The following is a 13,987-nucleotide window of genomic DNA, read 5'->3' as shown; positions in this document are numbered from 1 at the left end:
TGACTGATCCAAATGAGTTGTGTTTCATTCAGAAAATCACCTGCTCCCAGAGTGCCTGACCTGTGGAGGGGTTTCTCACTCTGACAGAAGTCCCAGGTCCTACAGACATCACAAGTGTCACTGTGGGAGGACCTGCCCCCCCATCCTGGGAGCGGTAGATGGGGCTTGTGCCGGTGGCTGCCCCGTGCATTTCTTGCCCTAGGACATGAAGTAAGGCGAATGGCGAGCACTCCACCACACTGGCCTTCATTAGAAGGCTTCCATTGCAGCTATTTTTTAACTCTCACAGAAGCCTAGAAGGTAAGAATTAATTATCCGGGTTTATAACTGTGTAAACTGAGATATAAAGAGATCAACGGTAACAGACCTTTAGAAGACACCTAAGATAACAAGTTTAAAGTGCTGCAGTATTTTGCTGAATCTAGAATCAAAGAACTGGGTCAAAGTCTCACAAGTGAGTCAGGCTGTAACTCCCAGCTCTCAATTTCTGCACTCTAAACATCAGGACTATATGTGGAAGCCTGAGAAGTAATTTTACACATGGGACGTTAAATCAGTACTTTTCCTGTCTCATCAATCTCCCGTATTTTGGTACAGTGTGAGTCATTTCGTAAGTGGCACAAATTAGGAAATCCAAAAGAGAAGTTTTAAAAATATTTCAGTTTTTGTAGCAGTTAACTTAAAATCCTCTATTAGAATTAAACAAAAGCTAAAGCCACATCAGTGGAAAAATATTTTAGAGTTTATTTTAAAAACAGGGAAAACTATTAAATTGATTTTACTGGGAATTTGGTGGGAGTAAAAACTGTCAGATATGTCACACACAACTTTCTCTTTGCTCATGAAGACTCAGGATGTTTTGATAATTCATATTCTCAGGAATAAGCTAGAAAGGAGTGTGAGACATTGTGAAAGTTTCTTCTTTTTTCTCTCTCTCTTTTTTTTTCAGTTGTTTATTTGTTTGTTTTTAAATACTAGAAAACAGTTTTTTTACTTATGTAAAATGACCAGTAAATTGTACAGAATATGTTTGGGAAGAGAAAATGAAGGGAGATATGTTACTATCAATTTCTTAGCAAGAACAGCATGTTGCCTCCCATTCGAAATAAAAGATTCTCATTTAGACTTAATATAGCACATCTGCTTGAAAAATACGTACAAGGCTCCCATTGACTGCAATGGGAAACTTGCCAATAATATTTCATGGAAGTTATCTTGATATCAGGCTCAAAACATAAAGACATTTTAAAGGGACGGCTAACTCAACAATGGGAAGTTAAAAATAACTCACTCATACACAAAGAAACATGATTGTTTTTACAGTTCTTGGCTTTAATTGTCAATTTTATCAGATATATGGTCTTAGAATAAAACTTGGGGTATACTTGTAGGGACATCAGGCAGCTTGACATCAATGGCTGTGGCCATGAAATGAAATATGATGCCACAAACAACAGTCAGATTCGGTTGTACATCAAAAATACACTTGAAAAACATGAGAAAGCAAAAGGTCTTGTACAAAACACAAATCTCTTTTAAAAATGCATGTGCGAATGTAGGAATATCAGTGAAAAGTAAGCAAATATATACTTTAAGATTGCCGTGATTTCCCTTGTGTGAAAGGTCTTAGAGGTAAACTGAAAAGGGAACAGAAAATATATTTCTGTTCTTTACTGCTCCTTGTTCTTTCCTTAGTTTTAGGGCTCATCCAGATGGGGGAATTATGCAGTAAAACATACTGCACTGCTACCCATTCCCAGGGTGGACACTCCTACTCCAGAGTAAAAGTGGATTATTTTATTTTATTTTATTTTATTTTATTTTATTTTATTTTATTTTATTTTATTTTATTTTATTTTATTTTATTTTATTTTATTTTATTTTATTTTAAGCAGCTTAAGCTATACTGAGGAGGGTTTGGGGGGGATCCACTTCTACTCCCAGATAGGATCACCCATCCAGGGAATTCACAGCACAGCTACTGACTGATAAATTCATATCTTGCTTTTTATTAGTATGACTTGCCCCATGGACATTCGCACGCTGGTGAAAATCTGGGGCCTGTGAATTCACTGGGGCTTTTACGAAAGCTATGGTGGGGCCAGGACCTTTTCTTTCACTTGGGATGGAGGCAGGGAGCAGTTTAGATCCTAGGGTCCATCATTTCCACGTCCTGCCCTTGGAGCATTACTTAAGCCCTTCAGAGACCCCGGCTTTGTCTTGAAAAATTAAATATTAACAGTTACACACAGTGATAAAAACCACCAGATTTCTTCTCCTTCACTTCATTTTTAAGAGAAAGCTGGGCTGTAGTTTATGTGTCAGAACCAAATTCTGCTTTCCAACATTATCACGCCAATCAGGAAATAATCGGGCTGGTTCCAGGATGTTGGAAGATGGAAAAGCTGTTCTGCACCAAACAAAACACACTGAAGTCGGATAAAATAGGTACCAAACATGCCTGGGGTTATGTATGTACTAGGAGGGATGTTTGCTACGGCTACTGGGAGTCCTGCACATGGAACTGGCCAACACATGGCCCTTGGAAAATAACACTTGCCTTAAGGAATACCGCAATGTATCCTCAGTGGCTGCAAATCCTGCTGCCATTAGACACGAGGGGGAAATTATGGTGAGGACGTCTTAACCAGCACCCGCCAAATGCTCTGGTCATATTTGTAAAGGGAATTGCCTTGAAACGCTAAAAGTATGCCAGAAATAACATAATTTGTTCAAAGTAGTCAAGTTAGTCAGTTAGACCATGGAGACCACTGTCCACTACTAGAAATGTGCAGGCTGAAATCCCCTTAATCAAAGCACCTCCATGAATAGCAATGAATATCTCCATGGAGCACGCCTCCAGAGAGTGTGGAGTATTGGAGTCTTCATAGCTCTGCTTATTATTCCTAATATCACAGAGACACTTCCCTGAATTGTCCTTCTCCTTCCCAAATTCCCCATCTGACCAGATGTCTTTCTCTTTCTTGCTTTCACCTGTCAATCATGCTCGCAGCTGAAATTTGATTTCTCTCCCAACAGTAACCTTAGATGAAATATTACCATAGGGGTCAGATCTGTCTGAACCTTGCCATAAAAGTTCGTTAACTCTTCCGAGACCCGACAGCTATTTGCTTAAAAGTAACAGATTTTTCTGCTGTTTTATCCTATCATCTGTGACAGGGTAACCACAAAATATTGGAAGGAAGGAGCAATGAATTGTCCCAGAGAGCAGCAGGTTAAGCAAGTCCCGAGATCACAAGTGCACATCAGGGAAAAAGCTTTTTTTTTTTTTTTTTTTTTTTAATATATGGATAACATGAATTTGTATCACTTATATGCTTTATATATATCTAATAATCACATACATAAATTACAGGAACCGGGAAAGGCTTCCTCTCAGATTATTGCAATTGCAGCCATTACACTGAGAAAGAAGGTGATGAACAGGAGCTGCTCCTTCAATGAAATGTCTCCTTGAGGAGCCCACTTCTGCAGGCTGTATACCAACAAAAACTCCTTTCTATCCTATTTGGTGTAAAGTCTAGAGTGCTGGCTACCCCTTCCCCACTTTCACTCATATTTTAAATGTTTTTTTTTTTTAATAAAAGCTAATTACATGAGCTAATAAAATACTGTTTTATAGTAGTACATTATGTTTGATCAAAGTGTGGTAGGGTGTATTCTTAACTAATACAGAAGTTTTAATAACAAAATTCAGGCAGGAATCTCTGTCATTGCAACCTTGAAGCTCATTTAAGCCATTTAGTATTTTTTTTACAGTTGAGGTCAATAAAAATCAGATTCCATGTGGAGGAAAAAAAAAAAAAAAAAGTGCCTGCTTGAATCTAGCAGGGAAAGGGCCTGAACATTTAATCCCCACATTTTTGTTAGCGGCATATTTTTTAGTCAATGTTGACAGACTGAATGAACATGAGTTTGACGAGGAAAGCAGTGCTGTGAATTAAACTCTATTGTAAATTGGGAGTACAGAAGTTGCCTAACACAGCCTCATGATTTTCATCAAGATCTGAAGGAGACCTTCAGAAGACCCATCCTTATTCCCCATAGCTGATGTCTGAAACGCTAGCGCTTGAAGAAAAAGAAAGAAAACATTTGCAAAGGATTATATATGAGTTGTGGGACATGGGACAGCTGCCTGCCTGACAAAAGTACAAAGCCCAATCACTGCAGAACGCTTCTTGTAGGCACCTGAAAGCCAGCCTCATCCGAAAGCCTGGAAGTTGCACCGGGAGACTGCCAGTGGCTCCCAGGCTCTGACCGCAGCTCCCTGTGAGCAGCAGGAAACAAAGCGGTGACATTACCATCCCTCCCGAAATACGAGAAATTGCTAATGAAAGTGAAAACATACCTTTTTTTTTTTTTGACCTCAGGTAACAGGGAATTTCACATCACCGTTGTAGAAGATTCTCTCGGGTACCTAATTTAGTAAATATATTAAAATATGCCATTATTAAAAGGAATTTTTAGCATTGTAAAACATGTCTGTTTTGCCACTATTGTACAAATAGGATCTCTTATATTCAAATCCAAAATTAAATTCAGACAGTCTCATGTACTGTATATTAACTGTCTGTGAGTGAAGAAGAAAATTAAAACAGTTTAAAATGAAACATTTCTAGCTTGCACATTTGGTCTCTACTTAGCATTAATAACAGGAGAATTTTACCAATAAATTACCTTAAAAACATATTTTTGCCTCACAGTGAATATTACCTTCTAAAATCTGAAAATGTATTTTTTGTATTTTTTTTCTTAATGATTATTATTAGCTACACTGATGTAATTGGCAAAATAATAATCAATTTCTGTACACGTTCCATTATTTCCCAGACAGTACTTTAATAACAAAAACAGAGCTGTCATTTCTCCCTGCGGTCGTTCACACTGTACAAATTCCTACTGTCAACATATATTTAAAATCTAATTTAAAAAAAAATTCAACATACATAGAGTGAATCTTTGTACAATAAATGAGGAAAGTCAGTGAGTCAATCTGTGTTTCTTAAGCAAGGATATTTTGTTGTGTCCCCTATATTTAACTTTCTCTCCCTGGGTATATATACACAGGCATGTACATATATTTTCTATAAACTGCCTGCAGGAACGTTTCGGCTCCATCAAGTTATTGTAATAGTACAGCATAATCAGAGCGAGGATAAACCACGAGCCTGATCGTTTTTTATTAAAAAAAAAAATAGCAAGATGCACTATAGGCGCTTTTTCAGTAATTTAATGCCAGAACAGCTCTGCAGCTTTTACAAAACTCGCCTGCACGTTTTGTGCCAGCAGGATTGCCCCTCTCCCTTCCAGCATCACTCGGGAAGGTGCGGCGTGTCCCAGGGCTCCCCATGCAGGAAGCACCAGGTCCCTTCAGGGGACAATTCGACATTCAGTCATTTTTTTTCTAGGAAACCTTTTGTCTGACGTCTGGGGCTGAGCTGCTGCTTTGTGACAGCTCCTCTGCCTCCCTCACCCTGCCGCTGATCCCCTCCCAGGGATTTTGGAGAGGGGGGGCAGTGCTTCTTTAAACACGATGCTTGGCATGCGGCCCAGGATCTCTTAAATACAGTGACTCCTGTAGACCTTTGGTGTCATTTTCCTCAAGATGACCTCTGCTTTCATGCCCAGTGGTGAATCCATCCTGTTATTAATGCATTCGGCCGACAGGAACAGGTATTCAGGTCTCACACCTGAAGAGCATCGAGAAAGTGATGTGGTCAGCCTGCTTTTATCATGCTTAGCCTTTGATGAGGACATCCCTTATCTAAAACCACAACAGTTCAGCCACATCACAGGAGACCTGAAACAGAGTGGAAGGAACCCGCTTCCACCGGCAAGGCGCATTTATTCATTTAGCAGGTTTATTAAACTATCAGTTTATTAATAAGGAAAGAGACTAAGAAACTAAGACAGCAGGAAGGCAGCCAGAGACACTGAGCAGATTTGTTAATTTAAGAGGGCTGATAACTTCCTTTTATTTTATCTGGCAGAGTTGGTGCAAGAGAGTTATACTTGAATAAGTTTTCTGCTCTATGCTGAGCTATTTTAAAAGGATTTCACAATAAAGGAAGCTGAAAGACTGTGCACAGTCTGGAGACTGTATCTGGTGTGACATGAATATAGTATTTTAAACAGATTTAATCTTACAGTATTCCCTCCTCTACAATGACTTTGCAGGAGGAAACCCTATGGAAAGGAAAATCTGTTCAACCCACACCACAAAACACTGAATCGCACTGCAGGTTCCAGCACCTCTTCCTACGTATTAAAATGCTTTCATCAGTGATTTTAGAAACAGTTAAGTTTTGGGGGAGGGAGAAAAAAAAAGGCAGAAAAAAAGAAAAAAGAAAGAAAGGAAAAAAAAAGCTAGGTCTTATTTGGTTCACTTTCGGGTTCATTTTCATTGCCACTAATGTTTCAGTGCAACAGCTCCAAGTGCCTGAGAGAGCAGGGGTTGTTCATAGCGGAGAGCACCGCAGCTTTAGAAGTGATACCAACAACTCAAACTGATTCTGTCTCTATCCATTTCAGCATCGTGACAACCCACTACCAAGGCCTTGGCAAGACATTTTGTTTTAAATTGGAGAAGTGGGGTTCAGGCTTCAGGAGAGGGAGTTTACTTGCTTTCTTTAAGAAAAGGCTTTAAGCTTAATCACATCCATGCTCCATCCATTGTATATCCACATAGATTTGGGAAACTCAGCCTCGGAAAGCTGTTCTCCTCTGTACTTCAGATTCTTTAAAAGCCATGAAATGTAAATCCTGCTCCCCCCACTCTCCTTCCTCCCTGCAGAGATCTCAGGGCCTGATCCAAAATGCCATTAAAAAAGATCCCTTTGATTTCAGAGGGGTTTAGATTAGACTGTGTGAGCACAGGTGAAAAGGAAAAAAAAAAAAAAAGAAAAAAGGAAGGAAAAAGAAAAGGGGGAGAAGAAAGAAAATAAAAGAAAAAAAGGCAAGAAGTGAAAGGGAAAGGAAAAAAAAGAAAAATAAAGGAAAAAAGAAAAAAAAGAAAAAAGAAAAGAAAAGAAAAGAAAAGAAAAGAAAAGAAAAGAAAAGAAAAGAAAAGAAAAGAAAAGAAAAGAAAAGAAAAGAAAAGAAAAGAAAAGAAAAGAAAAGAAAAGAAAAGAAAAGAAAAGAAAAGAAAAGAAAAGAAAAGAAAAGAAAAGAAAAGAAAAGAAAAGAAAAGAAAAGAAAAGAAAAGAAAAAAGTAATCCTGTGTGCAAAATGAAGGAAGTGGCTCCACAAACGTACCTAGGGGACGGTCAGTCAACTGGAGCTGCCTGGGTGACCCACCGGAGCTAAGCTCTGGATGCACAGACGGATCCTTTAGTTACGCACAGCCTCCCCTTTTGTTCCAGGAATTGAATTTAGAAACAAACAAACAAGCAAACAAACAAACAAAGGAAGCCACCCCGCACCCTGCCCCAGCCCCCTGGTCCCCCCGCCCAGTCCTTGTCCCCTGCTGATGGCAACTGCCTGTGGTGGGACCCCGGGGCTGGGGCCAGCACCCCAAACACATGTGGGGGTGTGCGTGTGCATGTGCGAGCCCCTCCATCCCTGTTGGTGCAGCCCCCACAGCCCCGAAGCAGCCCAGGCTGCCCGCAGAGCCCCCCGGGCAGGGATACCCCCCCTCCCATCCTCAGCCCAGGGTTATTTTCAAGCTGCTCCAATCTGCGACAGAATCATCCCAAAATGTGCTATCCCCTGGCCACGGCAGGTGCTGGGCGGGCAGAAGTGTGTGTCCCTGCTCACCCCCTCGCCCCGACACCCTGCAGCCCTTGAGGATGCTCGAGTTCAGCACCCAAAAGCCAGGGCTGAGGGGCAGGGAGATGCCAGAGCTGGCGCTGAAATAGGGTGTTGAGCCTTTACGCCTCCGTACGCAGTCATTGACATTTCTGTTTTAAAGGGGGAAGAGCTGCTGAGAACATTTTTCGGGACTGTGCTTCTTTATGAATTAACAATTGCAAGAGGCAACCAGGGACACTCCATTCCCTACCCCAGCTGGAAACTCAAAGGCACTGCTCAATTTGTTGGTTGTTGGCTAATCTGTGTTTTTTTTTTGTTTTGCTTTGTTTTGTTGTTGTTTTTTTTTTTTTCCTGCGTGGAAACCACTTCTAGCAAACTTCTGCTCTGGCTTCGAATCCCTCCACGCAATACATTTCGCAGAGATCCATGTGAGAGAAAAAAAGCAAAGGAAAGCGTGTTACCGAGTCCGCAGGGCTTCACTCCAACCGAGAGGAGAGGCTGGGCAGTCTCCAGCCCTGCACCACAAGCACAGGCCTGCACACCTCTCTGCGGCATCGCAAATGGCACTGCCTTAAAAGCTAGGCTTTGAAAGGGGAAAAAAATAAAAATCAAATGTGGCAATATAGAAAGAAAATGATCATTTCGGAGAGCGATAAGATACAGGCGTCTCGCATTGGGGCACCAAGATGTTATCACACTGTGCCGGGTCAGCCTGATAGCGGGGCAGATAGCTGGGGCTGCCTATCTCTGTCCTTATACACGGCCAGCCCAGAGAGAGCCTCGCCGATCCCTGGCCTTTTGCTTTTCACTTGAAAACTTAAGTCACATCCTGGACTATTTTTGCATCGTGTTGGCTTGGAGCTCACAAGTCTGAATGCACTCAGCCCTCGAAGAGTGACAAATGTTATTCTCAGTCCTCCCCCGCAATTTCAGGCAGTCAAGAATTAAATGCAGCACAGTGTACAGTATTTTAATCTATTGATTTTGATCTGCCGTGCCCCAAAAATTCATTAGAGGAGAGTTAAAAGTGTGAAATGGTCGAGTGCTCTGCTCCCTCCCGAAAAGACTGGTTCTTTCAAAAGCCACTCACCTCTGCCACGTCCTGGTGTTCTACCTCGTGCTATTCATACCGAGACGCACACTTAAAACAGATATCTGAAGCATTTGACTACGGACTGCTCAAGTGTGTGTGTGTGTACAAACAGGATTGTTTTTCATCCCGGCTGAGCAAACAAAATAAATCACACTCTCCATAGCTGCCCCTGGAAGGGCCAGGCCTCGTGGCAGCCCCTCACAACCTGATCTCAGTGACTTTGGAAACAGGATGGAGGAAAGTTTATTAAAAACCTGAATTCGCAACACTGAACCATGTAGCTTTTTTTTCTTCTTTTCTTTCCTGCGTGAAATTTTTAATTTGGCCATCTGAACAGGTGTCAGAAACAGAGGGTCCATTTAGCTCCTCTGATGATCAGAGTAATAAATATAGAGGATTTCCTTTCAATGCAGCACATGCTGAAATGACACCAGTGTAGTTCTGGCATCTGAGCAGATAATTCTGATATATGCATCATTTCCTCCCTAAATCCAGGAAGCAGCTACACTCTGTATCTGATATTAGTATATTATGTCAAATAGAAATTGGTATTAAAATTATGAATGATTCTAGATCGAGAACTTCCTACACACTACACGGAGGGAGGGAGAGGAAACAGCTGCGCAGAAGCTTTCAGAAAGGAAAGGAAAAAAAGAGCTGGGAAAGTTCATTTTTTACACTTAAAATTTGCTGCCACGTTTTGCGGGGGGGTGTAGTTTTCAAGTGGCATTTTGAGTCCACACACATATTTTTTTTGTTGTTTTAAAAGGGCAAAGAGGACTTTCTAATACATAGAAGCTCTCAGCGCTCTGCTGTGAGCAGGCACTTCTCACACCGCACCTGCTGGCGGTGGTGAGGAAATAAATTTGAAGAAATAAATGTACACCAGTTGAAGAAATAAATGTACACCTGCTGAAGAAATAAATGTACACCGGTGTGACTGGGCTGGTTCCCTCCCTTCTGCTCTCTAATTTTCGGATGCAGGCCAGGATGACGTTTTTTCTCGGGCAGGGAAAATGCTGCAGCAACCAACACGGAAATACTCATGGGCCCTGGATGTTAGGCAGAGGGGCTTGATTAATTTTAGGAAAATTAAAATAAATAAATAATTTTAAAAAAAGCCTAAGGGCGAGGTGGGGTGGAGACGAGGGGGCCGCAGTGTATTGCGCTCCATTTCACAGCCAGCAAAGAGCCGCTTGGTGCGCGTATCTCCCAGCACTGGTCACATGAAAGTTCTTTGTAATGTAGTTAATAAATGGGAAAGCACCACAGGACTATGGTAGAAGCGGGACATTGTTAGTAATGGGGAGATTAAGACCACGCACGTCTCCTGACATGCGGTTCCCCGGCTCTGGCAGCACTCCCCCTGCTTCGGCACGGGAGGGACCTGCAGGGGGATGGCAGGATCCTGCTCCCCTCGGAAAGCACCGGGGGTTTACCTCGAGCTCAATGGGAGCAGGATCGAGGCCAGAGCCAAGCGAGGGGTGATTAATGAATGTGGGTTATTCAGAGCAGAGCGGTTCCAATTAGTCCCCAGCAAGCAGTCCTGCGGCAAAGGTGGGCGCTCCCCTGCAATGATTCATACAGAGAACCCCAAAAGTCTCTTCGCTTTAGTGAACATTAAAACTTGCTGCTGTCATTTTCCTCTCCCTTCACTTGGGAAGTTAGCGAGTTTCAGGCCAAAATTCAAAGGCAGCCTAGAGAAGGCTGCATTATTTTTTTATTTGCAAATAAAGATTACACGGTGTAATAACAATGCGAAGCTCGGAGAGAGGCAAGCCTCCTCTTCCCTCTCAGGTTGGGCGTGTGATGGGAATTTTCCCTTTTGCACTCGGTCTATTTCTAGGAAGGATTTCTCTTATCACTGTTCAAACAGCTTTATTTTTTTTTTTCCTCCGAGAAAGAAGACACTTGAGGGAGGCAGCAGGGCTCCGCGCTACTCATGCGATTCCCACCGCCCTTCACACTCTAGAGCCTGCTTCTAACCTTGCCCAGTGTCAGCCCGTGCTGGCAGTGTGGTGTGGGGACCAGGAGTGGGTCCCACTGCCGGTGGGCTCAGGGCTCTGCTGCCTTTGCCCCGTCCCCATACAGAGCAGGGCTCCTCCAGGAGCTCTCTGAAAGGGTGGCAGTAAGAAAGAGCACCCGGCTGAGCCTCTGAGTGACCCTCTGTGAATAAACATGGGCATCAGCAAAGGCTCAGCCAGGGGAGGTGGGAGAAGGAATTAAAGAAAATCAAAAATAAAACCCGTCTTTATGAGAGGAGATAATTCTCTGCTCAGCCAATAGCGACCAGTTTACCCACGGCTTACACATTAACCAGAAAATGGAACTCAAATTAACCAGAATCTGGAGCTTGAACCATTACTCAAACCCCGGTGCAACAGAAGGTCAGATGCCAAAGGGCACTGCGCTGCCCAGGCGCCGGGGAGGGGCGAGGTGCGGCAGCGAGGACTGCGGCCACCGCCTGCCAAACCGGGGGGAACACGCCTGCTGCCATCCCCGGCGGGCACCACCGGGGTCCATCCGATGGGAGGAGGTGGGATTTCAGCAACAGGCAGTGCCCATGGCTCAGGGGGCATCAGGGTCACATCCTGACCCCAGTACCCAGCGTGGGATGGGGCGTGGGTAGGGGAACGGCAACAGGTCCTCTGCTTTCGGTGCCACCAGCACCCAGTAGGGATGGTTTTAAAGCTGGGAAGGTGTTGGACCTGCAGCAGGAGGACGGGGGTGGGGATAAAATTGAATTTTTAAATATATATTTATATGCTGGGTTTATGAGGCTGGGTCTAGAGATAAAGCCATCGTCCCGGAGGGGCCAGAGCATTCTTCGGAGAGGCTTTTCAAATAAACTGGGCTGCTAATCCCATTCAGAGGGTGGGAGAGGACTCTGAGCACAGCCTGCCTCCTTACTCTGGAAGCTCTCCGGGAAGGTTGCTGTAAACTAACTGGGTCGAGGGTCTGAGGAGCCTTTCGAAGCCGAAATGCCCTTTGACATGGAGAACTGCAGTGAAGAGGGGCTTGGAGACCTTAACATTTCTAGCACATTAACCTTTGGGGCTGATTGTTTAGGGCAAATAACTTTCAAAAGTTGGAGGAAGTCCTCTGAATATTTTGCTCTGCTCCTTGGTTTGCTCTGGGCTTTCTAAGGCCTGTAACAAAAAAGAAAAAAGAAAAAAAGGAAAAAAAAAGAAAACCACAGGGCAAATGAAGGAAGAATGGGGGACAAAAGCAAAGAAAAGAAAAAGAAAGGAGGAGGCATGGACCCAAATGGCAAGAAATATTTCAATCTAACATAAAGTGTCTCTGTGACAAGCCAAGCCTGATGCGGTGTCATCTCTTGCTAGAGACAGGCACGCTTTGCTTGGATCAGATGATAAGAGGATGTGAAGTCTTCCCTTTCGCTTCACTCCATCATAAAACCATCAAAATACAGGGCCATATCATGTCATCAGGTTTGAAGCAGACCTCCCCTTTGAGATCTCCTAAAACCTGGTGGGATGATATGAGTCACTGAAACCGGGGTCACTGCAGTACTGAGAAGTCAGAGGACGCACCTGAAAGCTCACGTTTTTCATCTACCTGAAAGATAACTGATTTATAGTGGGTGACAATTTTCCATTTTCCACAAAGCTATCCTTTTCCTTCTTCCCTCATTTCCCTGATCGAGTCCAGCTCTGGTATCAGCATCACCCCTTTGCCATGCAGTACGCTGAAGTACTGCTGTCGGAGTTATTGAACTTTAAACTACACACTAAGAAACTGAGTACAGAATCAAAAAAAATGCAGTTTATTATTGTAGATTATTCTCTCTTTTGATATAACCATAGAGTTGAAAATGAAAGAAAAGCACATAGGAACATCACACGTGGTTAGTTAGTAACTCAAGATATAAAACAATTTTGCACAGCAAAATATGTAAAAGAAAAAGTAACTGACAAGATTTTTTTATATTTATTGTGGTAAGATTTACTTTCCATTTTTTTTTTAAAAGACAGGATATCAGTCCCTGAAAATAAAATTTGCTGATTATTGCCTTTAAAACTGTGGAATTTTTGAAGTTACAGAAAATCCAGTTCTGCACCACAATACAACTGTAAAAAAATCTGCATCATTTTAAAACTGTGCAGTAATGCCATCTTTATAACTGCATAAATTGTATTAGCGTTCTAAACAGGTTTGTAATTTTTTTTGTATTATATGCTTGCAGGTTATATCTTAGTGCAATTCAGTCCCAAATACTTCAATTTTGAAAAAAAAAAAAAAATCCATACATTTTGAATGTAAAATACCCCTATAGATATAAACAGGGGTGCCTCCCCCTTTTAATACTTTGGTTTTCAAATACAGTCAGTGGTATAGCAAGGACTACATATACCCAACTTATATTTAAGTTGCAAGCACATGCTGCATAAACTACTTTTTAAAACAGTCCCGTTGCAAATTCTACCCCCCTTTACATCACGACAGTAAACAATTTAGTGCATCAATCTTTAAAAAAAAAATCTACATCTAAACAGACCTAACTCTTTCGAATTTATCTATAACATTCCTTTATCTGTAGCATACATTTTAACTGGGCTAACAGATGACAGAAACTAGAATTAAATTATATACTAGGAACCCAGAGCATTCCACATTTGACCATGACCAAATGCAAAAGGAAAAAAAAAATAGAGAGAGAGAGAGAGAGAGGGATGGGGCAGATCACTTAAAATTATTTGTGTGACTGTTTTAGGCAACAGCATGGTTTCAATGTTCCCCCCAAATGGGATGTGAATTTTGCTTTTGAACATCTTCCCAAAGTTCTTTTTGTATTTTTTATCTTTTTTTTTAATCTTTTTTTTTTTTTTCTGCCACATTATCAAAATCCATTCTGGCATGTTTTTTTAAGAGGGAATGCTTCAGTGCATTTAAAAGGAAGTCTGAAGTTTTGAATAACTCAAAGCAGTTTTAGAGCAGATGCAAACTTTAATGGGGAGGAAGAGGAGGAGGAAGATCAAAGGTTGCACTTTTTTGCTTTCAACCCAAAAAAGTGATGAGGCAATAAAACAAAAGGATGAATGCCATGCCATAATAGTCTCCAAAAGTCCATTTCCAAGCAAAAGAAAAAAAAATAATTATACC

At 42.0% G+C, this 13,987-nt stretch overlaps 1 protein-coding gene across 6 annotated transcripts in view; it reads right to left on the bottom strand.

Moving 5' to 3' along the window:
* Positions 1-13,987, bottom strand: part of MAF (MAF bZIP transcription factor) — a 180,294-nt gene that overhangs the window by 163,440 nt on the left and 2,867 nt on the right. For 3 of the 6 annotated variants that reach the window (XM_084533282.1, XM_084533281.1, XM_084533283.1), the window contains exon 2: positions 4,370-4,438. In XM_084533282.1, coding sequence (XP_084389408.1) covers positions 4,405-4,438 — 34 coding nt within the window. In that variant the 3' untranslated portion in view covers positions 4,370-4,404. Of the gene's footprint in view, positions 1-1,343; positions 4,289-4,369; positions 4,439-7,275; positions 7,371-8,093; positions 12,013-13,987 lie in introns of those variants that run through there. The other 3 variants (XR_014697138.1, XR_014697137.1, XM_084533284.1) reach the window with 3 other exon arrangements.

The sequence above is a fragment of the Aythya ferina genome, assembly GCF_964211825.1.
Source record: "Aythya ferina genome assembly, chromosome: 12".
Lineage (NCBI taxonomy): Eukaryota > Metazoa > Chordata > Aves > Anseriformes > Anatidae > Aythya > Aythya ferina.
This window is presented reverse-complemented; position numbering and strand designations above follow the sequence as displayed.